We start from the raw sequence: 13,696 nt of genomic DNA on the forward strand, positions 1-13,696 counted from the left end.
GTGATTGACAAGAGCCCGCACTTGGAACCGTTCTGCAGGTGAAGGCTAATATAGTCTCCACTGCCCCACTCAGGTGACGCGTACAGGCTAAGGGGCGAAACGCTTGTGACCCTGAGATACCTGCTGAAGATGCAGAAGGGTTCCCAACAATGTGAATGCTCTGACCATCCTGCCACCAACGAATACTATCTAGAGGAGGAACTTGCAACACCATGTCCTAAGTTGCTCCTGCAGTTTCTGCTTGTAGCAAAGCATCTATGATGTTTATTTCACCTCAGGACTTGGATTTTTTGTCTGCAAAACATATACTTTACTTACATTTTGCTAATACTTCTGTTCTTTTACTTACCTAATATTTTGAATGCAGAATCCTTTTTTTTTTACTTGTATTAATTGAGTATTTTTACATTGTAGTATTGCTACTTAACCTTACCTAAATATCTGAATATTTATTCTAATCAGTCAAAGTAAGTGAAAACACCTGTGTGGGTTGACCCTGGATGTGAATCTACACCACAGCAGCACAGACGCTAGGTGGCAGCAGAGCACCACGTGGTACCACTATGAGGAGTAGAAGAAGAAGAACACAGCATGCTAATGTGGCTAATGGTGGGCTAATGTGGTGGGTAACACAACCAGCTGGCTGTGTTTTCTATAATATCATTTGTTTTTACTAAACTATACAGTGTCGGAATGTCCAGACTTTAAAACGCTCTACATTGTGTGGATATTGTGTAAAGCTTCAGACCAAAGATGGAAGCTAACAGAAGCTAAAGCTACAGGACAACAACAACAGTTTTTGTCTCAAACAAACATCTTGCAGTGATGGCATCAGGTGAGCCTGACTGATAAACTGATGTCACAGTTTGTATGTCTTGTACAATCATAGTTTTAGAGAGGAGCTGGTTATGTTCTTCTTCACTGAGCTGCATGATGTTAACTTGTTTCCTCAGAGGATGAAGTCAATCTGATGGTCATCGTGGTGGATGTGAATCCCATATGGTGGGGGCAGCAAGCTCAACGTGAGACAGAGGTAGTACTATCAAGTTTGGATATTATTCTATCTTTTATAAATGTGTTTTTAAAATGTGTCTGAGGCTAAACAACACCCACTGTCCTCCTGTCTCCGTCCAGCTCACCCTGTCCAAGTGTGTGGATGCAGTGATGGTGTTGGGGAACTCCTACATGGCCATGTCCAGGACCAACAAGCTGGCTGTCATCGCCAGCCACTGTCAGGACAGGTAACCTTTAATAAAACAAGTACTAACTAAGTACATATACTGAAGTGAGAGGGTGATGTTGTATGTTTTACTTCACTACATTTATTTGTCGGCTACAGTTGCTAGTTACTTTTCAGATCAAGAATTTGTATAAAAATAAAGCTCATAAAATACACTACTTTAATTTGTTTTCAGCACATAGATAGTAACTTTATTGATCCCGAGGGAAATTCAAGTTTCCAGCATCACAGTTCCATAGTGCAAAAACATGTTAGTAAAAAGGCAGTAAAAAAGTTAGTAGTACAAAGTACAAAAAAATATACCAGATATAAAAATACATGGAGATGAAGAAAAGTGTTAAAACTGAATATAGTGCAGGATAACTGCTGTGATACAGGACTATTAAATAAGTGAATATAGTGCAGAAGAGACTGTTCAAAATGAATATAGTGAAGGGTAACTCCAATAGCTTAGTCTATGAAAGTGCACTGTGTGGGCTCATGGCCCCTTACACAAAAAAGCAGTGTCTAGTTGGGGCCCCTTGTCACATTTCAGATGTCATGAGTTGTTAGCAGGTCAGAGGTCAAATTATTTTATTCAATATTTCACAATAAAGAAAAGATTCAGGCCAGAGTCTAAAAAAAAAATTAACACATATTTGTGTAGCAGAACTTTGTTTTTTCTTCTTTCCTCCCCATTAATCATCTCACAACCTCTCAGATTTATGTTGTGACCCTTTAATTGAAGGGGGTTTACAGGTCTACACCACCTATCAGTATTTAAAATGGTTCAAATGAGCTCCACCTCAACCAGCTACAAGAATAAAATACTCAGTATTAATAATCAAATACAGTCATATATCACTTATGTGGCATTTTTACTTGTAATTGAGTATTTTGACATTGTTGTATTTGGTACTTTTACTTAGTAATGAAAGATCGGAGTCCTTCTTCCACCACTGTCAGTTTCCAGGATTGAAGGGCCGACTGTCTTGATGAATGTAATGTTCTGCTCCTGTCACTGTTTACATGCACATCTCTCTGACTTACTTTATTTCAGTCACTTCCTGTATCCCAGTAAGAAATGGAGAGTGGGGGACGGTGGGGAAGATGCAGCCTCCAGTGGGGATGGAAAGTATGAACTCCTATCAGTCGCCAATAACCTCATTGCTGAAGAGATCAGGAAGGTTATGACAAAAAGTAAGTACAAGTCTGTTTTTGTGGGTAAAATGACCATACTGTAGATTTAAGTACATAGGCTTTCTCAACACACTAAAAGCAAAAACGTTTGGTTGCTGTCTTTGCAGTTAATGTGTTGCTTTATTTTCAGGTGTTTAATGACACTGCAGTGTTAAAATGTACAATGTGTCTTATGTGATTTCAGCTGAAGTGAGGGGAAATTCAACTGACACTTTGTTGGCTGGATCTCTTGCCAAAGCTCTCTGCTGTATCCTTTCAATAAAAACTATTTACAGTTTTATCATTTATGACATAACATGGACATTTTTAAAAATTAAGATCATCTAAGAATATGTAAAGCGTTAACATAAGAATTAATTAATTGACATTAATGCATGACTGCACTGAAGTGTACTGTATATGTTGAACGATAGAAGTGGTGTTTTTATATGTTAAGACTTTCCCTTGCTTAGATAATGGATTTCTTTGTTGGTAAAGTTGAGAGAAATGTCTGCAGATTGTTTTTTCATTATTTTCGTTCTGTTCACAGCAATGAGTGTGGCTGAGAAAGAGGCTGAGGTGTTTTCCTAATTTTCCTCAATCTTTTAATATTCAGATATTCACAGAGTCTCAAAAGAGCTGGAAGGTAATTAAATGTTTTTATTACTGAGCTGAATGATGCTCTTCAATGGGTTCTGTTTTTCCTTTCAATACTTATTAATGTTGCCTTTTCTTTTTTTAGGTGGACAGGAGATCAAATCGAGAATATTGGTAAGCCCTAAATAGTCTAATTTCATGAGCACTTTTGTTTTATTCCATGGCTTTGAACACAGCTTCTGTATTTTACTGGATAGGTGATAAAAGCAGCCGAGGACTGTGCCCTCCAGTACATGAACTTCATGAATGTCATTTTTGCTGCCCAGAAGCAGGTAAAATCATTGATCTTGTTTTCTGTACTGTTTGATTCTTGAAAAACTTGTATGTATTTATATATATTATTTAAATCAATTTGTTTTGTATTTTAAAACAGAACATCCTGATAGATGCCTGTGTGTTGGACTCAGACTCCGGTCTCCTTCAGCAGGTACATTTCCACAGCTTTGTTAGGACATTGACAATACTGTTATTTTACATTACATATTTTACATGATAGCAAGTACCATCCAAAAGCTCAACCTGAGAATACTAAACTATGCAATGATATGAAATAGCTTGCAGAACAATTTAAGTAAGACAAAGATCTCTCACACAACTTTTGATTGTCTATATTCTTTAAAGTGTTTTATATTTTTCAGTATATTAATATCAACAAAGTATGCAGGGAGTTTGGTGTTGTGATACTGTGACTGTATTGTGCTATCCTAACTCCTAACCTGTATATATACAGGTATCAGTTTTTTACCTGCAGATGTTTGTTTTGTAGGCTTGTGATATAACTGGAGGATTGTACCTCAAGATACCACAGAAAGTTGCCCTGGCACAATACCTTCTGGTGAGAGTGCAATGCAGATTTCCACATTTCTGAGAGCATCATTCAGCTCATCTTTCTGTAAGAATGGCTGCTCTGTGTTGATGCTGGTGTTTTCTGAACAGTGGGTGTTCCTGCCCGACATGGAGCAGCGCTCACAGCTGGTGCTGCCGCCGCCTGCACATGTGGACTACAGAGCTGCATGTTTCTGCCACCGCAACCTCATTGAGATCGGTTACGTGTGCTCAGTTTGTCTGTCAAGTGAGTTTTTGATTCCCAGGTAGTAAGGCTGCACGATTATGGCCAAAATGATAGTCACTATTATTTCTGATCAATATTGATATCACATTTATTCATTGATTTTTAGCGACAACATATTTTTTTTGCACTTTCACGTTAAAATAAACAGAGCACTGTTTTGACTTCCATGCTGTGCTACAGTCCTGCTAATGTACAAATTAGGGCTGAACGATGTTGGGGAAAAAAACTGACATTACAATATTTCTTCTGCTTTATATATTGCAATATGAAAAAATACTGTAACATTCACCCTACCCTTTTGTTAGCTACATTTTAAAGTTAAATGCTTCAATGTGGTGCACTTCAAGAGCAAAATTAGCAACATTAAAAGCTAGATACACAATTTTATGCTCTCAATTTAATCAAATAACTTGGGTTAAATAGATAATATCTATACCCAAAAGTGAAGCAAGAACATCTCGATCATTAGCTGTTAGTTTAGGATGCGTTTGATTTGATATGCTGCAGTTTTTTATGAGCAGAACGAAATTAACGTCATTATTATAGGGGATCATGTTCATTTAATGTGGGAAGCCAAAATTGTGATCGCGATTAATATTCGATTAATTGTTCAGCCCTACTAGATAGAAGAAACAAATGCATGATCTCTATATCATTGGCAAAAGCTGCAGTTGCAGTATGTTTTTGTGGTGACGGTTTCTCCTGTGTTCTTTTAGTTTTCTGCAACTTCAGCCCCATCTGCACAACTTGCGAGTGAGTCTTTAAAATATAATATATATAGCAGATATCTTAAATTGTGCAATGTGGTTTCATCTCCTCTTTGTCTGCATTAATATGATCTAAAATCTTTTTCTTTTTAGGACTGCCTTCAAAATCCAGCTACCACAGATGGTCAAGCCCAAAAAGAAGAAACTCAAGCAAGCTACATGATTTTTGCTAGGATTACACTAATGTAGTGAATGTAGTTAGTTTCCTTTTTTATATAATGTATAGATTTGTAACAAGCTTCAGTGACTTCCTAGAAATGCCTCTGAGGCAGTTGGGCATCAGTCAACATGTTGACTTGACTGTTAACTGGTATATGAACATGGAGGCTGATTACTGTTCTCAAAATAAGTTGATAATTCCCAAAAGAAGTCAATAACTCCAGTCTCATCTCCAGAGTTTCAAGTTCATCCAAAGCAGACAAATATTTCTTCTTTGTAGAATAATTGTTTTCCAGAAAAAAATGGTTAATAAGAATATATGCACATATTTAACATATAAAACATGCACTCAAACATTTGGCCCAAGTATTTAAAATTGCTTACAAGTCTTAATTTGTGTGCGATTGTTTTGTTCATATTGACAGACGCAATCGGCACACAACTTTTAGCTGGTCATGTTGTTGAGTAAAGATAATTCACTCAGCCTGGAGATATTGCTTTTGAAAAAGAAACTTTGGGCATTTTTGTGATGTACATTTTTTATATAATAAAAAAATAACATGTTCTTAGAAATGTTTGTCACTCAGCTTTTTACCTTTCTCATTATAAAGTGGGTTTTCAACATAAACTCTTCTTAAAGTCTCTGAATCAATCATTATGATGTGTTGAGGTGGAAATGTAATAATATATAGTCAAACAGGTGGAAAATCTTTCAAGTTCACTCAAAACAAAATCTTTAATTACATGTGGAGTAAACATTTTGGGGACGCCAAAGGTTCCCTGATTTGTTGTTGCTCTTGCATCAACATTTGAAGTGTCATATTTTTCCTCAGGTTCCATCACTGACGATGTGTCTAAGTGCATCAGTAGTTGTATATTTAACTGTTCCCAAGAGTGAAAATATGTCTTTATTGATGATCGTAGCAAAGTTAATTATTTTTCAAAGTCTCCAGTCATCGCTTTTCAGTGTCCATCATGTCAGGTCACTGACATCTGACGGAATCCATGATCCTGGGAGGAAGAGGCCTAAACAGTTTTAACATGTAAGATTTGAATCAGAGTAGTATAAGGTAGTAATGTTTATTCAGCTATTATTCAGTAAACTCAGCATGGCCGCTTTAACAAAATGACTGACATTTTATTTTCTTATATCCCCATTCTGAAGACTGCCTTTGTATGAAGAAAATAGAACCAGTTTGGATTAAGTCTGCAGTCTGTATAAAGTACAAAGTTTGAAACCATCCAGGCGTAGCAAGTGGGGGAAGGGGTTTCACAATTGAAGTTGTGCACAACGTCATGGTGATCATCGATGGATTGGAACAATGTTGCATCTGAAGAAGAGAACAAGGACAGACTTGTGAGTGATGAGAACCACTTTATACCTGCCAATCACGAATCATGCATCTGATGGTGGACGCACTAAAGAGTATCTTACCAATGCCATTTGTTAAAGTAAAAACATGCACTAAGAGGAACATTTTTGCTCAGCTCAATAGAAGCTTTTTTTGTTCCTGTACGCTTCACAGCTTTCTTTGTTTCTAAACATTAGCTAATCAACGACACTCTTAACTGATAAATGTGTGCCAATCCATATAAATGACTGATTGTGTGTGTAGCACTCACCCCAGCAGACCTCTGCCTGACCATCGCTGTGGAGTCAGGCTCATCTGAGCTTTCTGGCCATCCCGAATGACTGCGACACGTAATGGTTTCTGTAGAAGGACATGATATTGCAGGTTACACTCTAGATATTAAGTGTGTTCAGCAAAATGTAACCTATGGTTGGGCAATGAGAAAAAACGATATAAGGTGATAACCAATACTTAATTCTAACAAAAAGCATATAGGCATCAAAAAAATCGAACCGAAAAAAGCAGCTTTAAGATTATGTCAGTAGCTTACCCCTTCACTGCGTTGTACCACAGAAGCAATATTCTGGAGGTTCTGAAAGTTCTCCGTGGTCACAGAACCAAACTCAATGACTTCATCACCAACTCTGAGCCCCTGTGGAAAGAAACAACCAATAACAGCTTCATTTCATTGAAGTCTCAACTTCAAAGAATTCTACTGGTTTATCTGAAACAACTACCAGATACAAAGCATAGTTCACGTCACTCACAGCTCTGCAGGCGGGGGAGCCTTGTGTCACAGCATCCACCCGTGCGAAAGGTGTTGGAAGAGTGACCTGCTGCTCCATCGGCTCCTCCAGGGCTCCTGCCTCGTCCCCTTCCCGCTTGGCTTTCTCTCTGGCGTGCAGCTTGTGTAGGGCTTCTTCTATCTCCACCATGATGGCCTTGTGATCATTCTGCAGGCCTGAAAAGACATGATCAAAGCTTGAAAATTAAAATAATCATTAGTCCGCCCCCTTTTCCTGGAATACACTGCAAGCTAAGTTGAAACTGGGAAATCTGATTACTTTTGATGAATTTAAAACATTAATGAAAGACCTAGAAGCAGAGTCAATCTGGAGCCGTCTGTGTTTCTGAATATTTTCACTTTAAAGGGACTGATTGTAACTTTTTAAGCGTATAAATGTAGCGGGTCGGCACACATGCGCGTTCGCATATGCGCGCTTGCGTGTGGCCGGAGCCTCGTCTCCGCTGCCTGCTCTCCTTCACTCAGACAGCGCGCGCGTCCTCGCTTTCTAGCTCCACCTCTAGACGTGAACGCGCGCTCACTACACACTGCAGAAGAGTTAGTTTAGCTCTGAGAATATCTAGTGAACGTTTGTGCAGAAATAAATGCTGCAGCTCCACCAGACCAACAGAGGATTTCCGTGTCTTGTGAAATGACGGGGCTCCTCAACGAGTTACGTTATTGTCTCGTTACCGACCGGGTGCCAGTGTCTTCGGCTGCCGGCTGCGGTCGGGAGGCATAACGTAACTCGTTGAGGAGCCCTGCTGCTGAAGCCTGCGCTGAGCAGGAAAAGCCAACACTAGGATCAGCAGTGATTCATGGAGAGACCTTCGTCTGGTCAGCTAACATTACTGCCAAGCAGCTGAAATATAGAGTGATATTGTGCTTTTAGCTGACGTCTGTCGCCTCACTGTTTTGAGCGATGCTCGTTCATGTCTATGTAGAGCGAGCAAGCGCGAGCTCGACGCTGACTTTCGTTGATTTCACGGCCACAGGTGTCACTGTTAAGCAGCATTTCTGAATCTTACAAATAGTCCCTTTAACATTGGCTTCAAACACTTGATTTTAATGTGTTTTGTATGACATTATGCTATGTATTTATTTTGCATTTGTTTTATGTTGTGGCGTCTGAATCTTTAATGTTTGTTTAAATGCTGCTGTCTTGGCCAGGTCTCTCTTGCAAAAGAGATGCTTAATCTCAATGAGTACTACCTGGTTAAATAAAGGTTAAATAAAAAATAAAATAATAATACAGTATGTAGGAAAACACCAAGTACTGATTCTGGTTTCAATAACATCCCTATACCATACTGATAGGATGGAGATGGAGATTATAATTGGGGCATTGTCCACTACAGTATAACTAAACATCATACAGTGTACTATCTACTAACATTTGTGTTACTGGAAGTCGAGTGACAAAGTGACCCTATTTGTGCCCTACTATCAGAGAAAACACTGGAAACAACAAACAGGTTTCTGCTCACATGAAATACTGTGTCTTGCTGTCCTGATCTGGTATACATTAACATCGTCTCTGGGGAAGCCCTCTCCGTCAACCAGAGGACCTTCAACTCCGACACCTTGCTGTAAACAAAGAGAAGTAAACACAGAAAGCATGTTTATGAACCAACGTTACATCCACAGTAGGCTACTGTAGGGTTAGCTTTGCAATGCGTCATGTCTGTGTTACTGATAAACTCACGTCTTCCAGAACATCGTAATAAGCCTTTATCTGCTCTTCAATGTCATCTTTCTTTTTAACAAGGATTTTTACATCATCCATTGTTATATCAGACTTTCCAGCAGTGTTTTCCACATTGTTCTCCCCTGTCATCTTCATGGTTGCACAGCTGAACGCACATCCGGGCTCCTGAGTGACAAGTGTTTTTATTATACTTCTTCTTTCTGGTAGGTTTATGACAGAGTAGACCTTTTACTGCCCCCACGTGGTCGATGAAAACAGAAATTAAATGAATGTGCAGTCCTGTGGCCACCAAATACTTTACAACCAGGGAATGAAATTAGCACCTGCCTTTTTTTGTGCTGGACATGTCCACAGTATATGTAGGATAGAAGCACCATTCCCTTCACATCTCCAGTGAGAGTCTGTTGGTATCAATTTCCACTTATATAATTGTATTATTGCACAATTGTATTATTTTCAGTTGAATGAACCTATTCCCAATTTCTTTGTACATTGTGTTGATATTACTCAAACACGACTTCCAATCCACAGGAGATATGTCCATAGCCATGTCCCCTGCCCATTGTTTTTTAACTTTGACCGAAGGGTCACGGTTCCTCCACCTTTTTAAAATAATTGTAAATGTAGATAGGAGCATTTGCATGTCAAATTCTATAAATAATATTTAATTGAATATGACCGCTGGAATTGACACCAACATGACATGAGGACGACTCGTACTAGTAACCTTTTCTTTAATTTTGTTTTTTAAGGATATTATTTTCCTTCTAACCTATGACCACGGAATGAAATTAGCAAAACTTTCAGGTTTCCTGCCTTAGTTTTAAAAAGCAATTCCTAAATAAAAAAACCTGGGATTAAGGTTACATGATCCATATTTCTACTGTCTGTTACCACTGACTCAGTGTTTACTAGGAGTGGACGAAAATATTGAGTATTGCAATATTGTGTTTTGCGATACTGTATTAATTCTCAAAAACTCTGTATTGAATTCTAATTAATAGTCTACATGCAAAGATTAACTCAGAAAATACTTTACTTTATTTGCAAAGATATGCAAATGCAGATCCTACTATAAACGCAAATGTAGATCCTACTATAAACGCAAATGTAGATCCTACTATGATAGTTTTCCTAAAATTAGATTTTTTAAAAATCGCAATATATCGCCTTACTTACAGTATTGCAATATATCGCAATATATTGCATCGTACCCTCTGTATCGTGATACGTATCTTATCGCCAGATTCTTGCCAATACGCAGCTCTAGTGTTTACGATTCTAAAGCCCTCTAGATAGACTTCAGAAGTGGCAGACAAAACAATTGTGTGGCTAGTAGAAATGTTCAGTGACCTGCCACAGTGACACGTGAGGAAAAAAAAATAATGTTAGACCCTGTTTACAACCCTTGTTTCATTTACAAGATGGTCTTTTTAATATATAGTATGTTCAGAGTAAGTATTTAGCTCCTGCATGGCATACAAACATGTAATAATATAAGTCATTGGCTATAACTAGTGGAAGAGCATTTTCAGTATAAAGTCATCATATTTCAGTTTATATTTAGGTTTTTCCTTTAAATAATGTTTTTTTTTGTGATATATTCACCAACATTAATCTAAGTCAACAAAACCTCCCACTTCCTACTTTACAGTCAATTTTCATTCTTCAAAACACATCTAAATCAGTTAAGCATTGGATTTAACCTAGTAATTTAATACAAGACCCCTGTTTGACTTTGCAAACAAGCAAATAACTAATAATGAACTGTAGACCAAATGATTGCTGCTGATGGTCTGCTAGAATCCACCAAAGACAAAACCCCCAAACACATATTATTAGATCATATAAGTCAACTTTAATATAATATTGGATAAAATAATTGATCGTAACGTAAAACCCTATAATTTCTTCAGTAACCTTTTAACAGTTGTAAACAACGCATACTTTCTGCACACTAACGCAGAAGGCAAAATGTGTTACAAAGTGTTTTGCACCTGTTATTTCATCTTCAAGGCAGCATGCTGAGAACAGTTCCACAAATGTGAAAAACATGGTTTAACTAAATACACCCCCTGACTTGTAGTGGTCTACAACTGCCATCTAACATTTCCTCGTGTAGCATTTTTTTATTTATTTCACAGCTGTCTACATAGAGGCACATTGGTATAAACTATTAGAAAAAAGTGAATATATAAGCTCTCTTTAAATGTTAGGTGATATCCCCAAGTGCTGTGTACCCTGAGTGCTTAAATATGAATTTTGATCACATTTGTAGTAATAAATTGGAATGTATTTCTAATGGTCTTCATCTTCAAATAGGATACAAGTGCAAATCTTTATTAAAGTCATTTAAAACCTCTGTGTGCTCTCCGATACCAAAAAAAGATTCCTTCAAGAAGTCTTCCTTCATGTTCAACAGCTTTCTGTGGTTGGAATGTGTCCAAGTCTGGCGCTGGAATATAAATCAGTTTATTTTGCAGCCTACATAAATTAGTGCTGATGATTAAAAAGAGTCAAGTACCAGGTTAGGTGTTTTTGTTAATAGAGCTAACAGTCTGTATCTTGTGGACCTGCATGTTGATCCACAAGCACCAGCACTGACTCGTCTTTGTCGTCCCCTTGCGGTGATGCATCAAGAGATGAGGATGACAAAGACTGTGAGAGCTCAGCCTGAGCGGTTATCTCCTTCTGTACCAGAGCAAACTGGGCTGTTGCCTCATCCAGTTGGGAATGAACAGCTTTGACCCAATTTTGTAGCTGCACGTTGAGAGCATCCACCCCTTCGTTCAGCTTCTCTTGTCTGCCATTTAGCTCTTCTATCAGATGTTGTGTGTCACTGGAAACCTGCTGCCTCTTTCCTGCAGAGGGAGCACGCTGACGCAGCATGTAGCCCTCAAACTCCCCTGGACTGAGGTTGAGTGCTGGTCCATCCAGCTTTTCGATGAAGACCACAGCACAAGACTAAAACAGGGGACAAGTGCAAAGGCATGAGTGATCAGCTGACCTTGTTATACAACACCTTGTGGTGTACGTTGGATGAGTAGCTTACTTACCAAATTTGTGAAATAGTAGCCGCTCTCTCCTGCCATCAGACTGTGAGGGAGACCAAAACGAATCACATATTGCATGTTGGAGTGCAAGCGAGGTGGATTGGCCTTCAGTACCACATAAACCAAGCCTGACAGGAAGTCATCAGCATTAGCGGGCTCACTGTTCGAGGTGGAGAGCGCTTCAAAGACATGCTGACTGCATTTGGACACGCATGCAAGTTTGTCCTGTGGCGCTCTTTTGGCATCCATTTCAATTATGGCTGTTAAAAAAAATCAGAGGGCAGAACATAATGTTAAAGACTAGCATTTCAGCCCATAGACTGTATAGAAAGAGGGACGACATGACAACTCCCCAAAAGTGAAGCCAAAACATCTCAATTGCCCCCTGGTGGCTGGCTGCAGTATAGGTCATAAAGCAGAAGTGGATGGGACATGGGCCAAACTAAAAAGTCAAAGTACATGTCAAATAATGTTTTCCCAAAGATGGTTTCTGTCATTTTAGGTAGTTCTTAAAATGCTGCTGTATGTTCAAGTGTTCATTTTTCTGATATCTTTGGCTTTAATTAGTATATTTGAGGCTATAAGAAGGGGGTGAGACATCATGATTGACAGCTGCTCTGAGTGAAGTAGTCGTGGAGTTGAAGTTTCGGGAATTGTACGAGAGAGGAGACTAACTTTCCATACGTCACCAGTCTGTGTAATAGAACGTGTCAACTTGATCATAAATGGAGTTATAAAGATATTATGTTTATTTGTTGTGTCTTTCTAGCCAAGCAGCTACCGTGGTGCTACCGTGGTGCTAACGTAGCAGCTAGGTGTCTCACGCTAACAAGCTGCAGCTGTGCTCGGCTTGGGCAAGACCTTGATACCGCGGCTCCAGCCCCCCAATCACTAAGCGTCCTTGGGTTTCTTGAAAGGCGCTATATAAGTCCAATTTATTATTATTATTATTACTGCGCAGACTCTGGCTCCAAATGATGACAAAATCTCAAGATAGCAGCTCCCGTATCCCGGATATTTTGGCTTCACTTTTGTACAGAGGAAGGAAGTGGAAACGTGTTGTCCATCTATATATACAGACTATGTTTCAAACCTCATAATGACCTTACAGCATATGGAAAACTCTCTCCCATGAGCTTAAAGGAATAGTTCAACATTTTGGGAAATATACGTTCTCTTTCTGGCAGAGTTATATGAGGAGATCAATACCACTCTCATGTCATCTCTGTCCAAAGGTAATAAAATCTGCCAACCAACACCTCTAAAAATCACTAAATTAACATGTTGTATTGCCTTTGTTTAATCAAAAGAAAAACTGTGTAAAAACGACAATGCACTGGTTTACGGTTACATTTATATTGCCCTTCTCATCTAACTCTTCCCCAGAAAGTGAACAAGCATATTTCCTATAATGGCAAACGATTCCTTTCACTACTGAAGTTGTGAATCACCTGTTATAGCTGGCAGAAAGGGGTCGCCTGTGACTCCAGTCTTTTTATCAGGAAAAGGTACGCTCAGCATCTGCGGAGTGATCCAGTTTAAGGAGCTGCAAAGTAAAGACATCGGTGTCAAACGGAAGCTTTAGGTGAGAGGTTTTGATCAACTGCAACCCAGGTAACTTGTATATAAGGGTTACCGGATCCTCCTCTGGAGAGCCAGGTCCTTCTGTTCATCATCACAGCTGTCATGGCAGAAAACCCATTTGTGCAACCGTGTCATTATTAACTTCTCTATATGCTCCATTAT

At 38.9% G+C, this 13,696-nt stretch overlaps 3 protein-coding genes across 4 annotated transcripts in view; 1 reads left to right on the forward strand and 2 right to left on the reverse strand.

Annotated features, from left to right (window-relative positions):
• Nucleotides 1-479: 479 nt before the first annotated feature.
• On the forward strand, nt 480-5,626 carry gtf2h3 (general transcription factor IIH, polypeptide 3). Of its 2 annotated transcripts, XM_074637845.1 has the most exons (14): nt 480-622; nt 741-835; nt 954-1,033; nt 1,135-1,241; nt 2,280-2,419; nt 2,604-2,666; nt 3,015-3,044; nt 3,141-3,169; nt 3,253-3,327; nt 3,429-3,482; nt 3,822-3,890; nt 3,992-4,127; nt 4,844-4,880; nt 4,988-5,626. In XM_074637845.1, exons 2-14 carry the CDS (start codon nt 826-828, stop codon nt 5,055-5,057), a joined length of 900 nt encoding a protein of 299 aa, XP_074493946.1. In that variant the 5' UTR covers nt 480-622; nt 741-825; the 3' UTR covers nt 5,058-5,626. The 2 variants fall into 2 exon arrangements, with proteins under 2 accessions (XP_074493946.1, XP_074493947.1); XM_074637846.1 differs by lacking the exon at nt 480-622 and having other exon boundaries at nt 629-835.
• Nucleotides 5,575-9,094, reverse strand: psmd9 (proteasome 26S subunit, non-ATPase 9). Its single transcript, XM_074637847.1, has 6 exons — nt 8,895-9,094; nt 8,677-8,776; nt 7,173-7,366; nt 6,956-7,057; nt 6,677-6,765; nt 5,575-6,384 (listed from the first exon to the last, which is right to left on the reverse strand). The coding sequence occupies exons 1-6, from the start codon at nt 9,030-9,032 to the stop codon at nt 6,357-6,359; spliced, it is 651 nt and encodes a 216-aa protein (XP_074493948.1). The 5' UTR covers nt 9,033-9,094; the 3' UTR covers nt 5,575-6,356.
• Nucleotides 9,095-10,738: 1,644 nt separating this feature from the next.
• LOC141769119 (rab5 GDP/GTP exchange factor-like) overlaps nt 10,739-13,696 on the reverse strand; it is a 7,381-nt gene continuing 4,423 nt past the window's right edge. The window contains exons 6-9 of the mRNA XM_074637850.1: nt 13,587-13,696; nt 13,402-13,496; nt 11,954-12,210; nt 10,739-11,861 (exon numbers count right to left, since the gene is read on the reverse strand). The exon at nt 13,587-13,696 is cut by the window's right edge and continues 26 nt beyond it. Of these exons, the coding sequence (XP_074493951.1) occupies nt 11,448-11,861; nt 11,954-12,210; nt 13,402-13,496; nt 13,587-13,696 (876 nt within the window). The 3' untranslated portion in view covers nt 10,739-11,447. The remainder of the gene's footprint in view (nt 11,862-11,953; nt 12,211-13,401; nt 13,497-13,586) is intronic.

The sequence above is a fragment of the Sebastes fasciatus genome, chromosome 6 (assembly GCF_043250625.1).
Source record: "Sebastes fasciatus isolate fSebFas1 chromosome 6, fSebFas1.pri, whole genome shotgun sequence".
NCBI lineage: Eukaryota > Metazoa > Chordata > Actinopteri > Perciformes > Sebastidae > Sebastes > Sebastes fasciatus.